The sequence below is a fragment of the Mus caroli genome, unplaced genomic scaffold (genome assembly GCF_978045245.1).
Source record: "Mus caroli unplaced genomic scaffold, Mus_caroli_1 scaffold_19, whole genome shotgun sequence".
NCBI classification, from domain to species: domain Eukaryota; kingdom Metazoa; phylum Chordata; class Mammalia; order Rodentia; family Muridae; genus Mus; species Mus caroli.
This window is the reverse complement of record NW_028227274.1, coordinates 7473380-7492900: the sequence shown is the minus strand read 5'-3', so window position 1 is coordinate 7492900 and position 19521 is coordinate 7473380. Positions and strand designations below refer to the sequence as shown.

Sequence of the window (19521 nt, the reverse complement as noted above, 5' to 3'; positions counted from 1 at the left end):
CAGTTCTGATGTCCACCCTATTATTTTGAAATAGGGTCCCTCAGAACACCTTCAGTTTACCAAGGATAGACTTTAGTGGGGGGGGGGGTCCCTGGCTAAACCAAGTTGAGAAGGCACAGGTGGGAGTGATCAAAGAAGTTGTTGTTTTGTTGAGACAGAGGACAGAGGATCAGTAAACAATGAACAGCCCTGGAAGAAGCATGCTTTCATGGTTTTTTTATACCCGAGAAAAGAGAAAATCGGTGTGTCTGTAGAAAGTTTGCAAGAACCAACCACTCAAAAGCTCCCAATAACTGAAAATGGGATTCTTTAAGTTACAACACATTCAGCAGTGTTGTGCATAACACAAAACGGAAAATAAATATCCATAAGGATGGGAATAAATGGTTGAATGAATGAATAAATGGTGGAGAAGAAATGAGTCCCTATGAGGTAAAACTTCAAATAAACATAGCTACTCTGCCCACAGGATGTGGTGCATAACTCCCTACTGTATGCATTTCTTCCACACTATGGGGTGGGGTGTGAGAAGACACTGCTTCAGGTAACTAAGTTCAGCACCCAGTCAGTAATGGGAGTACTGACACTGGGCATTCTTGGAATAATGTGACAGACATGGCGTTAAACCTCTGTGGTTGTCATCCAGACACGTAGATCTTGAGTCATCAGAAGAGACAGACCCTTCCAATAAAGTTGTTTCTGATAATATTTTTGACTAATATTCCTAAAATTGCCAGAGCCATCAAAACCAGGAAAGAACTTCTAGAAAAAATGTCACTTCTAAGGAGATAATACAATTAAATCTAGTGTAATATAGGATCATGGCTCAAAAAAAGACATTAGGTAAAAGCAAGGAACTAAAGCAAACCATAGCCTTGATTGTTAATGTTAATAAAAATATATGAGCACTAGCTTATTAATTGTAACAAATGTGCTTCCTGTACTATGCTGTTCACAGGAGAAATTATATATGTATGCAAGTAGAACTACTGGCTTGCATTTTCTACAAAGGTAAAGTTGCCCCTAAAAATAATCTTGTAAAGAACTTCTCTTATCTTCTAGTTACTTGCCAAGAGCAGCCTCAGGCAGTTTAATTAAAAGGAAAGAATGGGGTGAGAAGAGAGGGGAACAGAGAGGCTGGGGTAGCTCCGGAAGAAACCAGGTCACTCACGGCCAAAGATGGTCAGAGTCAACGGAAAGATACCGAGTGCAAAGTTCACCTGCCGAGGGAGGGCCTGCTGTTCTGTAAACATTTCCTAACTGATTCCTAAACTCATTGTCAGGGCTTAGAATCCGTGAAACGTGGCTGGATTTCCAGACCCACAAGGTCCCAGTATCCAGTGAGACTGGGCGAGGACGAGGAATGGCTTCAGAAGCCGCAGAGGAAACCTCAGAGCACCCCACGGAAGTCTCGGCTGTGACTGTCCACGGGAAGGGAAGATAGTTACTTATATGGGTTGACAACTTGCTTCACAAACTTGTTCTTGGAATCACTTCACTTTTGAGAGCAAAAGAGCCTCCGCTCTTTTGTGACAAATGATTTTAATTAAAACAGTGGTGGTGGTAGCACTGGGCCTTCTTTATAGACTTCATCTGCATTTTCCTAATTAAATAGCCAAGGTTTTCACTTCATAGAAAGAGATTTGTGCCCACCAATTATCTCCAACTTGAAGGCTCCAGAGTAAATAAAAAGGGAGAGAAAGGAGCGTTTACTGACACAGAGGTAAATTCAAACTAAAGCAATCAAAGCAGCATTCAGAGGTCGAAAATCTGGTTGCTCTTCACCTGCGCAGACAATCAACTGCCTCCCAGCAGGATGGGAACCCACTCTATTCTAATCATTTACATAAGAAATTAGCAACCAAAATTTACCTATGAATGGCAAGCCTCAGCAGCCCTTCAGATGTCAAGTATCTGCTTATCTAAATTGCCTCTAAAAATAGCTTTAAGGTGCCTTAAGCCTTAGGTAAATAGGGGTTTCCCAGGAGCTGGAAGGTGGCATTTTCAAACAAGGCCACAGTTGTTACAGTCCCGTTTCAATGCTGTTTTGTGAGCACAGCTTTGGGATTGTTTTCCTTTTTTGAGCAAGAAGATTCCTAGAACTTTCTTTGAGCAAGCAAAATTGACAACACTGTGAAATATAAAATACCAAGTTATAAACAGCTTTTTATTTTAAATGCCACCTTATGATGAAGGGGAAGTTACGGAGGGGCATGAATTATAAGAATTGGAAGCAGTTGATGCAGGAATTCGAGTACAGAATTGTTTTCAGAATGTGTTAGATTTGAATCTTCTACTTTGGTGGGGGACATTTCTTTATTCTCAGAAAAATTGTTTGCCTTTACCTTTAAAATTACCATTGCTCCTTTGGGGCTGAGGTAGAAAGATCACCCCAAATTCTACAGCTACAGCTTCAGTTAAGCATTAGCCTGAGTTAGAGTGAGACCTTGACATAAATATACAGGCTGTAGCCTAACCTTGTGCGGTTTTTTTGTTGATTTGTTTTCTTTGAGACAGGATCTTACCATGTAGCTCTGGCTGGCCTGGAATTCACTAAATATATCAGGCTGGCCTTCAACTCACAGAGATCCACCCCCTCTGCCTCCCTCGTGCAGGGATTAAAGGCATGTGGTTTTGTTTGTTTGTTTGGTTTGGTTTTTGTTTTGTTTTGTTTTTGGGAGGGGGTCCTCAACTTTATATCTTGGTACCTTTTAAAAATACTTGGTTATAAATAACACCACTGCGAAATTGAAAACATGGCCCGAGTACTGAAAGACAGGGAAAAGTCTCTTCCTCATGCTTTGGAAGACAATTTGCTTAATAGCTCAATTAGACAGTTTGCTTGCTTCACAATCATCCCGTAAGTTTTTACTCTGGTTCTATTTAATTATCACGTGTAATTCGGTTCTCCACAAGTCGCCATCATGTAAAGCCCTGGTAAATGTCACGTGTTGCTTGATGAGCTGAATGCTCAGTTAAAGGAAAAGGTGTAATGATAACTGGAATCAAGTGAACAGCAACATATGCTGTCAGTGTTCACATCTCCATGGGGCGAAAGGCCGTGGCACATCCGTAATGAGTAAGGGAGGTACCTCATGGGAAGTCTGGGCAAAGAGTCAATCGTTACTTGGAGGCAGGTCCGTAAGAAGTGATGCACTGTGGGCAGGCCTAGCACTGATGGACACTCACTCCTTCTAGGGATACTTGTGAGCTATAGGAGGATCATTCAGGTCTCTTTCCCCTGTAACAAGAGGATCTGGATCCCTCTACGGGTTGTCAGATCCTCAGGGAAGTAGGAAATCAAAAGAAAACAAACTCTCAAGGACAACAATTTTTCTGGCTATGCCTGGATACGGTTGTAATTTTCATCAAATTATTTGTTCTCCAAGCTTTGGCAGGAAACTGTCTTCTCTCCTGAGACCTGGAACCTTCTTGTTTCCAGCCCCCTGGTTTCCTCAATCTTTTCGTGCTCTGACACTATGCAGGTTAATGCCAGTCTGAATATAAAACCCACATCCCACACACTAATTAGGTGGACAATCAGAACTCCACAACTATGTGGCAGGAAGAAGGTAGAATTAAGTTGGGATCTCACAGAAACCACAAACAATGAAAACATTAGAAACCAGGGTTCCCTCATTTAAAATGTGGTTAAAAGTGTGGTAGGAACTAAAGCTGACTTGAACAAACAGAGTGAGATCAGCAAGCCAGTGTTGTGGTATACAGCTTAATCCCAGCACTGCGGAGGAAGAGGCAGGCAAATAAATCTCTGTGAGTCAGAGGCCAGCATACTCGTTCCAGGCCAGCTCACACTTCATAATGAGACCTACTCTCAAAAAATAGAGAGACAGACAAACAGACAGAGAGAATCAAACAACACGATATTTATAAAAGATTTATATTTTACTTCTGCACTCAGTGAGTATAGCTGTAAGGCCAGTGAGATAGCTCAGTAGGCAAAGGTGCCTGCTGGCAAGCATGGCCGTTTGAGTTTGATTCCTAGCGTGCCCAGGGTGGAAGGAGAGAACCTGAACTTGCAGGTTCTCAGGGAACAGATCTGTTTAACCATGAACCCCAGTGTCTTCATCTACAAGAGTGGGTAGGACTTGTGTTTCCTGTAGACAACTGTTATGAACCCTTAAGAGATCATGGGGAGAGGACACAGTCACTCCTTCCCTCAGTGCCTGGTGTCCACATGGAAGAAAACAGATCAGATGATGTTACAATACAAGGCCAAAAAGAGCTCAAAAGTGTGAACCTACCATCTGTGGTGCAAGATCCTTCTGGGGCAGGTTTTTGTGAGTAGGGAATTGGTGGGCTGTTTGAGTCAGACATTTCTTCTTCATCTTCATCATCTTCCATTTCATTCATTGCTACATTGTGAGAAAAATCCACGCCGCCATTTTGAGTATAGGGATGTACTAGGTCTTTATCTAGATCTTCCACCTTTGGTTTGACATCTGTTTAAACGAGGAAACCAATGCATATTTAATTTTAAAAAAGAAGCTTATGGAAAATTGATTATAAGAGAAATCTGAAAGATATCTTTGAGGAGGGGGGGAAATTAGCATTTTAAACATTTGTTTGAGTTCCCAGGATTTAGAATCCCCACTTCTTTTGAAAGGAATCTAAAAAGGCCTGTAATTGAGAAACTTACCTGTAGTGGAGAAAGGGTGCTGGTCTGGGTCCAAGTAGAGCTGGGAGAAGATTGGCCGTGGCACTGCAGTACTACATCTGAGCGAGGCTTCTATGGAATTGTGTAGAGCTTCTTCGAATCTAGCAGATTTCAGTTGCCCAGCATATGAGTTCCCCATGGTCTGTACCAGCACATCCCAAAGAAAAAGTAGAAAGGGAATTTTGTATTAGATGTTTCTGTCCTAAAACTCCATGGATGGGGCTGGAAAGGTGGCTGAACTGTTCCGAGTACTTGTTGCTCTTTCAGAAGACTTGGGTTTGGCTCACAGAATCCACATGGTGGGCACAGCCATCTGTAATTCCAGATCTAAGGGATCTGGACCTCTTCTGACAACCACAGGGACTTCCTGCCCATGATCAGTAGAACAATTCCAAAGGTGGCCTTTGTCCAGAGCAAAGTGCCTAGAAATCTCATCTCTTCTCAGTCTATTGCCAGTCTGACAAGTCAGCTGTCCTAGCAAGTCCTAGAAACTACATTCCCCAGGAGGTATTTTGAATTAAATTAAACATAACATTATCTTTAATTTTTTTATTTGAGTGTTTTGCCTGCATATGTGCACCCATGCATGCTTGGAACAGGCCTCTGGAATTGGGGTTACAGATAGTAGTGGGCTCCCATGTGAGTGATATAAACGATTTTACCTACTGAACCACCTCTCCAGCTCCCAGTGTACAAAATCTTAACTCTGTTCCCTGATTGTTTAAAAAGTAAATGCCGGATTCATATACACAGGGCAAACAATGCACTGAATGAAGACCTTAAGTCAGCATAAAAATGGGAAATGGAGCTTTACCATCATGTACTTAATTGGATACAGGTGTTCAGACTTGCTGTAAAAGGAAGCAGCATTTTAAAAACTATAAAGGGCAGAGAGCTGACCCAGGGCTTCTTTAGCACAAATGATGATGTTTTCTACCCTTGAAAGCCTCATGCTACTTAAGGAAAGGTGGAGTCCCAGAGGAAGCCCTTTCAACGTAACAGATTCTAAACACTGTACGGAATACTTAGGGTCACTGAAATTATTGGCATTCATCACTGCCTGAGATGGGGGAACACCTGCTAGGATGTTAGTAGGGAACATGATTTCAGTTAGAAAATTGAGAAAGACATTTCAAAGTTAGTCATTAAAGCAAATGCAACAAGAGAGCATATATGACATCGATTTCCATATCACAGACCTTCCAGGGACCATTGGCCACGTTTGTGATACCGAGGGATGAGAAGGGAAGGTAGAAGATAGTGTGGCCCTTTCTGCACCACTAACTAACTGCTTGAAGTGCAGATGGAACCCGCTACCAACCACCATGCTACCATGGCAGTTTCTGCTCTTGCCTTTTCCCTTTCCATAGGAAGTTAGGGTAGTGTGGAGGGCGTAAGCAACCAGGGGGGGGGCAAGAAAAGGGAAGTTGGGGAAATAGGTTCCAGCTATTTCCCACAGACCCCCTCAATTTCTTCTCTCCTGCAAATGAAAAGCAAAACAACATACTAACTACCAACATACTAATTACTACACAGACTCTGTTCCCAGGACCCCCTCCCCCAGTTAAGAATGAGAGACATGAAACACAGAAAGCACACATTGATCAAAGCAAATTTACAGTATAAAAGCCCATGGATAAACTTGCTACTCAAGGGGAAAAGCAGAGTTCTTAGAAAAACAAACAGAATCAAAACTAGGTTTCTGCAAATGAACAGAGCCATTCCACTTTTAAATTAAGATTCAAATTTAAACTTAAAAAATACACATGCTTTTTCATGTTTTTGTTTTGTTATTTTTTTGTTTGTTTTTGGTTTTTTGAGACAGAGTTTCTCTGTATAGCCCTGGTTGTCCTGGAACTCACTTTGTAGACCAGGTTGGCCTGGAACTCAGAAATCTGCCTGCCTCTGCCTCCCAAGTGCTGGGATTAAAGGCGTGCGCCACCACCGCTTGGCTGCTTTTTCATGTTTTAATGTGTTGTTTGAAACAGAAAAGGGTGAGAGCAGCTGTGTGCAGTAGTGCACACCTGTATTGTACAGCACTCTGGATGTTGAGGCAGGAGCACTTATTGCAAGTTCCAGGATAGCCTGGGCTATATCACACACACACACACACACACACACACACACACACACACACACACACAGAGAGAGAGAGAGAGAGAGAGAGAGAGAGAGAGAGAGAGAGAGAGAGATATGAAAGTGAAGATAGTATGTCCTTTTAGTGGGGTGAACCATATGGGGTGTTTGTTGTTTCTGTTTTAATATTATTTTAAAAGCAGAATTTATTGCTAGAGCAGAAAAAGAGATAGCGTTGTGCAACTTACTAGATTGTTCCCTCTGCCTTTACAGACACTGTCATGCACTTCCCCCACTATTTATCATTACCATCTCTCAGTCTCTCATTACCGAGAACCTTGCAGTGAAGCACACAGGCTCTCAAGTTGATTCCTGCCCTATAGTTTCCTGGCTGATGCTGCCCACTTCATCTCTCATTTGTGGAATGGGGCAAGACGGCAAATCTTCTAGTTTTTATGAGACTAAATGAGATTTTGAGTCTATAAAGTCTTGTAAAAAGTGCCTGTGTAGGACTATGTGCATAAAGACTTAGTAGTGAAGGTTGCCTTTTGCTTTGGTGTCTCAGCACTGGCTACATTAGGACTACTAAGAAAAGACAAAAACTCCTTTGAGTGTGTTAGGTGCCACAGCAGGTTCTCGGTCTCTGCTTCAGTCACATATAACTATCAATATAAAAATTCCAAAAGCTGCTATTTACCATTATGTATAATTCATTAAAATATTTTATATCAAAATCCTGAATAACATTTGACACCAAGTGCTACTCAATAGACATCCCAGACCGACAGGAATGTTCTGTGTATTCAGTTCCAACACATGGTGTCTGTAAGCCACATTAGATGGCCAAGACCTGAAATGTGGCTATTGTGACTCACATCTTACCTCATTGCACTTAATTTAAACAGCTACATGTGCCAAGTAGCCATCTTACTAGGCAATGATTGCGAGACAGCAACTTCTCAAGTTCAGAGGGTTTGGTAATGAGCTTGAACATCTTTCCCAAGCTCTTCCAGCAATACAATTTGATTTTTCAGAAGGAAAGGAAGCACTGTTGCACTGTAGATTCTATTCTTACTAACATATTCACTGTGGGTTTGAGGCTATGGCTAGGGAGACTGAGAGAGATGATGGGTGGTTCTCAAACAAATACACCAAGTTCAGTTCTTCTAAGTTCATATGGAGCCTTTAACACCAAACTACACACAAATGCACATTCACAGTTTACTCTCTTTTGGGCTGTCTTAGTATTTTATTATTTACTTATTTACTGATGCTGGTGATTGACCCCAGTCCTTGTGTGTGCTAAGTATGTGCTATACTATTGAGCTAACTCTCAGCTGGGCTTATTCTTTTAAATAGACGTTTGTTACCCTTAATTATTTGTATTATCTGGCTTGAGTATTTGTTTAACTCCCTTATTTGATTGTGAGTTTTTGGGATGCGTAGATATTCTGTGAAGCCAGAATTGAGAGAAAAGCAGAAAGAGATACTGAATTTTTGTGTCTTATCTAATTGTATATTAACCAGATTTGACACAATACTATCTCTTTTAAAGCAAATTCTGATATAGCACAAAGCTTAGCATGCATTCAAAACAAATGTGTTCTATTGCATTTTCAAATCCACCGTTTTTGCTGAAAATATGAAAAACCAATTAGATTAAATGACAGTGCTTCACCAGATGGGAATTTCAGTAGAGGGAGGGGGACATCAATCCCTCATAAAATCTTCAACCCAAAATTTGTCCTGCCTACAAGATGCACAGAAATAAAGATGGAGCAGAGATTGAGGGAATGGCCAACCAATGACTGGCCCAACTTGAGACCCATCCCTTGAAAGTGCCAACTTGGACTTGAAAGAGCCAACTTGGACACTAATAATGATACCCTGCTATGCTTGCAGACAGGAGCCTAGCATAACTGTCTCCTGAGAGCCTTAGAAGATAGACACAGTTGCAAAGACCTGTAGCCAAACATCAGGCAGAGCTTAGGGAGTCCTGTGGAAGAGTGGGGGATAGAATTGAACAGGGCAGAAGGGTCAAGGACAGCACAAGACAACCTACAAAGTCAACTAACCTGGGCCCAAGAGGGCTCACAGAGACTGAACCACTAACTAAAGAGCAGGTGGGAGCTGTACTCATACACATTTGTAGCAGACGTGAAGCTTGGTCTTCATGTGGGTCCCCTAACAGCTAGAGTGAAAGCTGTCTTGGACTTTATTGCCTGCCATTGGATCCCTTCCAAGGCCTGGTCTCAGTGGGAGAGGAAGTACTTCCTCCTGCTGGGACTTGATATCCCAGGGTAAGATGCTACCCAAGGGAGGCTTCCCATTCTCCTCAGAGAAGGGGAGGGGGCTTGTGAGGTTGGGACTGGGAGGAGGGGGGCCTGTGATCAGGATGTAAAGTGAATAAATAAATTAACTAATGAAAAAAACAAACAGACAGTCATGCCTTAGTCTTTTGTACCTTTAGATGGGGTCTATTTTGATGCGTTCTGAAGCCAAAAGTACTGGTATTTTCTTAAAGCAGACTTACTAAGTTAAGTATAAATTCTACTGTTTTCAGTAGATCACACAATTGTCCTCAGCCATAGACAGAATCACTGTGATACACCCAGTGATTTCATAGCAATTACGAAGACTGTCATAGGAAGATGAAGTAGGACTCTACTTCAATCTGTAACAAAGAGATACAGTATTCCTATTTAAAAACCTTTACTTTCTTCTTTGAAATACCAGACATTCTTCTGTAAGAAAAAAACCGTCAAGACTCTGGAACGGGTATAGTTCCTGGGTGCACTCAAAGCAGCCGAGTGGCCGAGGCAGCAAGACCTCCACCATGTCCCCAGAGACCAATTCTTCATTAGGAAGAAAAGTCAATAATCCAGAACAGAAAACATTAAATAATGAGAAATGCTTCTAAAGTGTGGGCCATCACATCCATCAGGACTGTCACAGGCAGATTTCAAAACCTCTGTGACTTTGGAGAATCCATCTCGGTGGGGATGGAAATCTGCACAAAGCTCCAGGGGTAAAACCTAGTTTCCCAAATGCAAACGTAATTTAAAAGATAGCACTAAAACATCGTTCCAAATGTCAGTTGATACTTTTGGAAGTGTAGCAGCAAAGGCAAAGATAATGATTTTTTTCTTTGTTTAAATTCTATTATTTAACCATCCCCATCTGATTTTTATAATACTGATACTGTTTAGAAAGTGAGCTATGAGCACTAACCCATTGGATATATAAGTAAGGACACGTGAAAGACTTCTACAGTCTGTTTGGTTTGAGGTGAGGGTGGGTAATTTAATCTAGAAACAGGGTCCCCTTAGCATGCACCTGAGAAAGAATTAAACAGTGCAAAGAGGAAGGAGAAGTCCAGGTTCCAAGTAAGAACAGTAAAATACAGTCCATCTAAGGCCAGCACATTGAACTGTGGTTCAGAATCGGAATCTGATCATTCTTCTTAGGTACTATTACCAAACAGCTGCCCTTTCCCAACAGATGTGAGTTTGGGGCTTTTTACAGATGCACCCATATTGCACAACTGAGAAGCAGAAACACACCCCGTTTTAACTGGGAGGAAACATTAAAAGAGGGGGTACACAGTTTCACAGAGAAGAACAAGTGACCCTCGTGGCCCTGTGTAGAGCTCTTGCTTTGCCCCATCCCTATTCCTGCCTCCCCACCTTGTCTCCTCTCCTGTGACCCCCTCTCATCCCCCCATTCTCCCTAATCGTGTTCTCTTCCCCACCCCCACATTTCCCCCATCAGTCTTTCCTTATCTAATTAACTCTGCTGACTGCCCTTGTCAGATTCGCTGCAATTTCAATGCTACTTAAACAGCTGTGTGTTTTCTCTAGGCAATTATCAGCCACACACTCAGGTTTCTAAATTAGTTGTTGAAAGACACTTTAACCTTGAGAAAATAGACACTCATATATATGTTCCCTGAATAGGACTCATTATTGAAAAAAAAGGATTGGAAAACGCCATTTGCCTGTAGTTAATAAATACAGTAATCACAACTAATTTACAAATTAGTAAAAGTGTTTAACAAGGCCTATCATACACATGATTTTTCTTTGTTATATTATTATTCTATATTAATATTTCTATATTGACACATATGCCTTCTTTCTATATATGTACATATACATGATATATAAAGTAGAATATCAAAATACTGTCATTACCTGACTGCCAGGAGACTAATGTCTTTAAAGGTATTCGAAACTCACCCAACAAAGAGACCACACTCCACACACACCCCTCCCACTTCTCCAACTGCTTTCAAAAAGAATGTTCCTTGTTGCACCACCTTTGTCAGTGTTGGACATAGAACCCCGGCATCACATTTGCTGGGCAAATGCACTGCCACAACAGAACATTTTTATTAATGACTCTCACATTGATTATTTTCTTCCTGATACAGTATATATAAAACTTTTTTTTTTTTCAGGAAAAAGTGGAGGATTTGACATTAGTCGCTAGCTCATAGTTCCCTTCTGTCAGCTATTAACAGTTAAAATTAAGTTTGTGGGCCAGAGCTGTAGCTCAGTAGCTGAGTGCTTGCCTAGTATATATGAAGCCCTGAGTTCAATCCCCAGAGCTACACATACACACAGAAAGCAATAATTATTAAAAAAATTTAAAACTGTGAGCCTGAAACATACTTCATTTCATGTAAGCCTTTTATAAGTACAATAAAAAGAAATTTAAAGATAACATTCTAGAGTTAGCAGGTTTTGATATTTGAAAAAGGTTTAATAGTTCTCTATGTATAAGAAGGGTCTGAAGCACATAGAATAATTTTGAAATTAATGTGACTGGCTCCCTGGCCTGGCATTCCCCTAACTGCTTTCAGTTCCAAGAAATGGAAAAGGCAATATTTCAACAGTGCAGAATTCTTTGTTGAGACAGAAACATTAAAATGATAAACGTTCTGGAAAGCAAAGTCCACTTCAGATCTAAACTGTTCTTTCAGACCTCTGCTGAGTCGAATCCTCGCCAACATTTGGTGAGGATTATCCCTCCATTAGACAAAAGCTAGCGTTCCTTAGATAAATCAGGAGTTATTGCCATGAGACTCATAAAACCTTTTCACAACACAGATTTTTCAAGGGAATCCTTTAAGGTTTTAGGAGGCTGCTCCTTTTACTAAGTAACAAAATACACCCCATGGTGTCTCGCTGACCCGGCTCAGCTGTCCTTTGACCTCTTCAATTGTTGAAGCCTAATGCCAGGGCCCACAGAATTTGCCTCCCTTATCAAAAAGGCTAATGTTGCTTCCTCCTGGCACCTGGTGAAACAGAATGCAAGTTCGCCTGCTTTCCTGCCTCCTCCCTCCCTCTGACTGCTTTCCAGATGTTGAGCCAATACTGGGTTTCAGTGTCTTTGTGGTCATCATGAGGGAACAAACAGGGACCAGGGTGAAGTGGCAATGACCCTCTTGTTCTCTCTGGCCTCAAAGGGATACAGCAGGTCATAAAAGAGGAAGAGATCTTTGGCCTTCCTTGAAAACACCAGGCTATTTAAACACACCACAACTACCAAAGGGGAAAAGAGAGTTTGGGGTGTGTTCCTTCTAAAAGCCAAGCTTCACCTATTGCGGTCACCCTAAATTCTCAATTCTTAATATTTTTTTCCTTGCTGTGGGAAGAGGATGACCTATATCACCCTTTTCCCCTGAGTTAGAAGTCTTCTAAAAATAAAGCCAAAATATCCTAGAAAGCCTCTGTAACCTAAGTCTCAGAACATTAGTATGTGAAATGAACTGTAAATATATGATTTCTAAATACAGTTTGGGCGTGTCTGCATAATTGAGAGTCTAGAAGTCTCTTAGTAGACAATCTGAAAGAAAATTGTAATCACCAAAGAGGAACCAAAGAGTTCATCATGGAGAGGGCTGAGGGTGAGCATGACAGGACATGCTGTACACAGGATGAGCACTTCTACCTACGATGAGCGCGTCTACCCAGTGTGAGCACTTCTGGCCACTGAGTTTTCTCTTTAGCCCTTGAATTCATTTTTCTTTTCTCAGTTTATGTCACTAGGAAATACAGAGCTAGCTGGGAGAAAAATGTATTCTGGAGTAAGTTTTACTTAAGGAGTGAGAAGATGAAGTGCAGTAGGCACGCAGGGTGGATAAGAACAAGAGAGTGTCTATATAAACATCTGCTTAGTTAGTGTAAGGATCAAACGTCACAGCTTTAACTGTAACAACTCCCCAAACGAATTTGATCATGGAAAGTTTAAGAAGAAGAATATAGTCATACAATACCTTGGTTCATATATTAACATTTTTAAATCATGTTCATGGTTAAGTTAGGCAGTCAACACCTCTGGGAGCTTGTTCTCGGTTAGAAGTTTCTTAAGGTTTCTTTGCACCTATAAAAACATAAAAGCACAAGTTATTCCCAAGGGCCTTTAATTTTACAATATAACAATCTACATTACCTAAAATTCTATAAAATCACAGAAGTCCTACTTAACTGTATTTGTTACAATGAGAAAAAGCAAAGAGGTTTCCTCTTCCTGCAGTCCTCACATAACTGCACTCCAATATATATTCAACTATATTCAAAAGGAATCGGTTTTTAAATCCCATCCCTTCCCTTAGTGCAAGCTGGGCAAGTTTTTTGGCTAGTGTTACCATAACACTAAAAGTCCACAGAACACTTATATCTTGGAAATGGAATTAATACAAGGTAAATTTCTTATTTGAAGACATTTGGGAATTTAAAAATTCTTGCTATGTGTCTAAAATTAATTTATTCAAAGAAATACAAAAAGATCAAATGTAACTAATAACCAAAATAATGTTTTTCTACTTTTTGAGAGTCTGTAATGATTTCAGAAAGAAAAATTGCAGGAAGAGAAAAGGCTATTTCCTAACTTCTGAGTAGTGTATTTCTAGGAGGTGTTAAATTAATTTTAATTATCTACAATAGATTGAATAATGTGCCTATTATTCCTCTTTGCTAAATAGATTATGGTTGATATAAACTATTGCATGAAAAGTAAGATAAAGCTGCAAAGGCCTTAAATGAATTAAAGGAACTTGTCATTAATTTTTATACATAACTTAGAATTTTTACTGTATCTAAAAAAGAAAACTAAAGAGTCTTGGTCCTGTAAGACTGTGTAAGTGCAGAAAGCCTGGTACATATACTTATAACACTAAAATACTTGAAGTCATGTTAACAAAATCTTTTTGTACTTTTCTTTTTACGTCAACTTGAAAGGCAGAAAAGAAACATTTCAGATTTGAGGATAAAAATATTTATCATAACCTCTCTTTATTGGAAGAACACCTTCTCACAGAATAATCACGTTCACACATTTTCCACTGACACATGCACAAATAGCATCTTTCAGAATCGGGAGCCTTCCTACCTAATCTAAACCCAAGACTACCCCATATGGTCAATGAGGTCAAACTGCATTATTGCCAACAAGAACAGTCCAATTCTGCAGTACTTTAATGATTTTTAAAAGGTCAATAATCCAATTCCAATAGCTTTGGAGTCTAAAATTGCTAATTTTTAGCCACGTGCTACACAGTTTACCTGCTAGTAATGACATTTTTGTATTTTCTTCTAATTACACTCAAAGCTGAGACCTTTGGCCCCGGGCCACAGACCCCTATTCAGGCTGCACACATTTCCTTAAAGGACCTGATCCTTTGTTGTCACCCCTCTGCTTTCATCTCTTATTTACACCATGGAGAAGGAGGCGCTCCAGCCTCCACCATTTGTCTAGCTAAAGCTTCTAACCATCTCAGTCTCTCTGCCTTTCAAACGATGGACTTTTTCCTAGACAAATGCCAATAAGTTTGAAAGTTTGAAAAAAATCATTTTTTGTTTTCTGGGTACACCGCTCTTTCTTCTCCCCTCTTCTATCCCTAGCCGATCTCCTTCCCTCTCTTGTCCCACAGGAGGGACTTTGCCTGGGTAAGGATTTACACACTGTGACCATTACCAACAAAATGAGTACAATACAAACCTCTAACATCTGATAGATCAATAAAAAAATATATTTTTTTCTTCCATCACAGAACCCATTAAATGAAACTGGAGATAATTTAAAACAACTTAACCCCCACCTTCACCCTACCCCAACAGCCTCCATTAAGACAGAGCTCTCAGTACTCCCCTGCAGAAGTGCCAAAAGTGTTTAGAAAACACTGAGGATATTTGGTACACGGCCAAAACTTTTCAAGTTGTCAGTTGCTTATAAAACAGAAAGGAGAGAAAAGCAAACAAGAAAAAGGAAACTGAAATGGCTAAAAGTTTGATTTTTAGCTTAATCTTTAAAATTTTAAAGCAAAGTCTTAATAAATCATCCCTACCATTATTGTTCTTTCCCAACACTTTATATATATATATACACACACACACACACACACAGCCCCCCACACACCCCCAAAATCAGAAACACAAACTTGTTACCATGAGGTAGAGCACTCCCTCAGACCACCACAAGCCACTGAAAGACGTGGAGCTCCAAGATGTTTATAGAGCGACATGGGTTCATCCCTGCTCCCTTCCTGTGTCTCTCAGCTTGTTCTTGATTTCTAAGTGTTTCCTTGTTGTCTGTCCTCTGCAGACCCCGAAACCCCTTGTCTTTTCTTGTTTTCACCATTTGCTTCCCCCAGCAGTTCACTGGAGACCCATCCATCTTGTAATGCATAGAGTGGCAGATGCTCTCCAGAGCAAGCACACTGCTGGGTGAACAAAGGATTACCATCACCTCCAGGAACTCAGAGAGAAATACAACTGCCACCTTAAGGACGGGCTCTGACTTGACAGGCATCGAACCATAAACCTCTTCTAAGTGAAAAAGAAAACAATTGCCACACACACAACAAAATCCGACACAATCAAAGGCAGAAAGGAGTGATCATTTGTGGATTGCCTTTTCCCTCTGTAACTCACTTTGCCCAGTGCTTTTATATTGGGGCAATTCACTGGCCAAGAGGCAAGAGATGGTCTTAGAAAGAAAAGCCTTTCTCAAGTGTCTTCTTTTATTCAACAATATTCAAAGTGAAATTCATTGACATGTGTGTTGAAGGAAACCCAGGACTTCAATTCAGTCTGACTCTTCTTGTTTGCATAAAGCAATATCTGGACTTAGAAACACTGACTCTATTCTACTGCTATGAAAGGAACACTCATGCTTTGCAAATTAAAAACACATTAAGCACATCAGAAATTAAAAAGCAACATGTGACACAATGTCAACAATATGCATAGCTCCGAATAGAAAAGCTCACCATTCATTAATCAGACAACCTCCAACTTGGGTTTAAAAAGATAGTGAACAGGAGAGCATTCTGGGAAGGGCTACAAACAAAGGAGAGGTCATGTGAACATTTCCCAGCAACAAACCAATGCCAGGGAAGCTCTACATACAGGAGATTCTGTCCATCTAGAGTCTGGAGGTTTGTCCTTATTTCAAATGCAATGGGAAGAAGTACACCTCTGAAATTTATATACCAGGATGGGGAAATTCTGAAGGAATTTTAATTGAACTTAGAGGTTCAATTAAACACTGGGATCAATGTCAATTATGGAGATTAGTGATCCATTTTTATAAGAAATATCAAGAGACACAGTTGTAAGCCTTTATTGTAGAGAAATAAATGTTATTCTCAAAAAAAGGACAAATACTACAAACATGTTTGGTACATCAAAGATCCAGAATTCCAAAGACAGGCGCATCAACTATGAACTATGAGCAAAGAAAATAATATTTGCTTAGTAAACTACTTTAATTTTTCTTTAAAATCTTCACATATAAAGCCTTGAAGTTATGCTAAATTTGGGCTGAGTTTGTAGTCTGTAAGGATTCCTCTCATCTAAAGATCACCACAACATTTAAAAGATGCTTTATCCATTGTGTTTACATTATTTGGAGAATAAACAGAACTTGCTCTATGAATCAACACCTCTTATTTAAACATTTCTGTGTCTCCTATTTTGTTACTTTGGCATATTTATAAATATCATAGTACAGTTTTCTTATACTCTCAGAATTTCTTATTTTATGTTTAAGGCTGGCAAAAAACGTATGCAAAATAACAGAATGAATGTGTACAACTTGGATTATGGAGTGACTATCATCTTGTAGAAGACTTTGTCCATCCTGAACTAGCTCAACATCATTCTCCTAAAACAACATGTCCTTTAGTACTCTCAAACTTGGGCATTAGTAGCGAGAAAGAAGTGATCTTCAAATGACAGCACCTCTGCAAAGGGCTCCCCAAAGCTCCAATTAAATTATCTTCTTTAAGACAAGACCCATATGCATGCGCGGCAAGCACATCCCTATGGCAAGTTCTTATTGCTTGACTGATCAAAAACAAAGTAAGACTTTTCTTTCTTTCAGGGTCGCTTCCAGATCACAGTCAGGGTTAGAAACCCACACAGGGGGAAAATCCATCAACATGAAGTCCTAAAAGAGTTTACCCTTCACCATCCTATTTGCACTTCAAAACCCTGTGAGTCCTCCAGTTAAAGGCCAGGGCTGAACCATTTCAATAAGAAGAGGTGGCCAGTGGTGATTTATCTTCCATTTGGCTCCTGGACAAGAGTTGTAATGTCTAGGAAGCTTCCTTCCTGGACAAGAGCACTCCCCACGTCCCCTGTCACTTCTGCAGACTTGGATCTGCAATACCTTACAAACAACCCACAGGCTTCTTCAACCGCAGGCAAGAACATGTGCCACTTAGGATTGGGCCCATTTTCTTGGCAATGATATTATGAGGCAGAAGAATGCTGCAGACATTGGGGGTAAAGGGCAGGTTCTCCTTCCTCTAGGCTTGGAACAGGAAGAAACTTCTCAAATGTAGCTGCTCCTCTCACTTGCATCAAATGTTAGCAGAACTTTTTAAGCTCTTTCCAGTTTATCCCAACCTATCTCTTCCCTCTGGGTAATGCTATCCAACTTCCATCAGTATGGTATCAATTTAATTAAAATCTGTGTGCTGTAAAATATTTTAACAAATCCCCCAAAGTAAAGATTTCATATGGTCAAAAAGACCTAAAAACTGGTAAGAGATTCATTCTGACTCCACTGCCTTTTGTCATTTTATTACCAAACATGTATTACCATTTTGCTGAGGCACAGTCTTCCTCAAGCAAAAGAAACTCTGAACAATAGCAATGGTTATTTAAACAGGTTGTCATATGCTAATCACTATGGAATTATTTCTTACAAATAGAGGACATTTCATCACCAGGTGTGACTTACTCATGTCACAATTATGTTCAATATTCTTCTTAGAAAAAATAATAGAAAGCATTTATATACTTTTTCTGTCTATTCATTTTTCTGTTTTATTTAAATGACTTACATTTTCTAGCTGATATTGATAGGTTTCAACTGAACACCATAGTGACAAAACACACAGAATATTTTCTATAGTGATAGAATATTTCTATAGTCTCACAAATTGAAAACTTTCTACTCAATTAAATTAATTTATTTTTGACAATTACATGCATGTATAGATTGTATTATATTATATTGATACTCTTATCCAGCACCCATTATTGCGAATTTTTTTCTCCCCAACTAGTACCTTCCTGTATCTATTTAGTTATTTATCATTCATTCATTCATTCATTCATTGTTTGTTTGTTTGTTGGAGACAGGATTTCTCAGTCTGTAGACCATGTTGGCTTTGACCTCACAGAGCTCCACCTGCTCTGCTGAGATTAAAGTTGTGTGCCACCACCACGTGGCGTGTGTCTGTTCTTTCCTTGTGTCATAGTCAGATTTGCTGAGTTGGTGATTCTGTCCACCGCGCTTCATCCAGAAAACAGGGCTGCGTAGAGCACCTACAAATTCCTTCTCTCACTGACTTCATAGCTACTCCAAAGAGAAATGTATTTAATTTAAATCTAAGGCTTTAACAAATATCTGAGTAATAATTAAATAAGAATGTGACTAATTCAAGAAATACAAATATTTGTCAACTAACAGTAAGTAATAATTTGTCTTGGGAGTTTTAATTTTCTATTAAAACTCTACTGCAAACATTTTTACACGTCATTTTCATAGCCTTAAATGCCAAAAATTCTAGAAAACTCAGTTCTTTTAGGAAATAATTTTATTGTGTGTTACTAAACTGATGATTCTGAGGTTTATATTTTGAGATGACATGAAATTCCAGTCATACATATTAAATAAGAATAAGCTCATAACTAAAAGCCTAAGGGCCATGAAACTATTTATCACTGAAAAAAACAAACAAAGCTTATATAAATCATAATACCAAGGAAAGCAAATTCCTTAGCCTACTGCAGGACATTTTTTTTTAAAGTGCTTTCCTTAGGGAATTGACAAAAGTAATCGATCTACCAGACAGGAAACATTCAATCTCCATTAAATATTTATTCAGTGCAATAGACTGGTGCTATTCGTACTTCAAAGAAAAAAAGCAGTTCCTGTTTGGTAGGAATCATGACTTAGAAGAGAGCAGAGATGAGACAGTTCCTCAAATGATGAAACTACATTCTAAAATGCCAACACTAAAACTGGGGCTGTGCCAAGTGTCATGATACACACTTGTAGTCTCACATGGGGGGACTGGGCAGAAAGATCACTACAAATTTAAAGCCTGCTGGGCTACACAACAAGAATCTGTTTAAAAGAAAGAGAAAGAGAGAGAGAGAGAAAAAATAAAGCCAAACCTACTAAAAACCGACCAAAGAAACACAGCCAAATACAATAATGGACACATACTGTAAAATATATGTTGCTAT

General features: G+C 39.7%; 1 protein-coding gene across 2 annotated transcripts in view; it reads right to left on the bottom strand.

Annotated features, from left to right (window-relative positions):
- Positions 1-19521, bottom strand: part of Greb1l (GREB1 like retinoic acid receptor coactivator) — a 237796-nt gene that overhangs the window by 97026 nt on the left and 121249 nt on the right. For both annotated transcript variants that reach the window (XM_085833393.1, XM_021150817.3), the window contains exons 2-4: positions 13032-13138; positions 4658-4817; positions 4263-4460 (exon numbers count right to left, since the gene is read on the bottom strand). In XM_085833393.1, the coding sequence (XP_085689519.1) occupies positions 4263-4460; positions 4658-4814 (355 nt within the window). In that variant the 5' untranslated portion in view covers positions 4815-4817; positions 13032-13138. The remainder of the gene's footprint in view (positions 1-4262; positions 4461-4657; positions 4818-13031; positions 13139-19521) is intronic.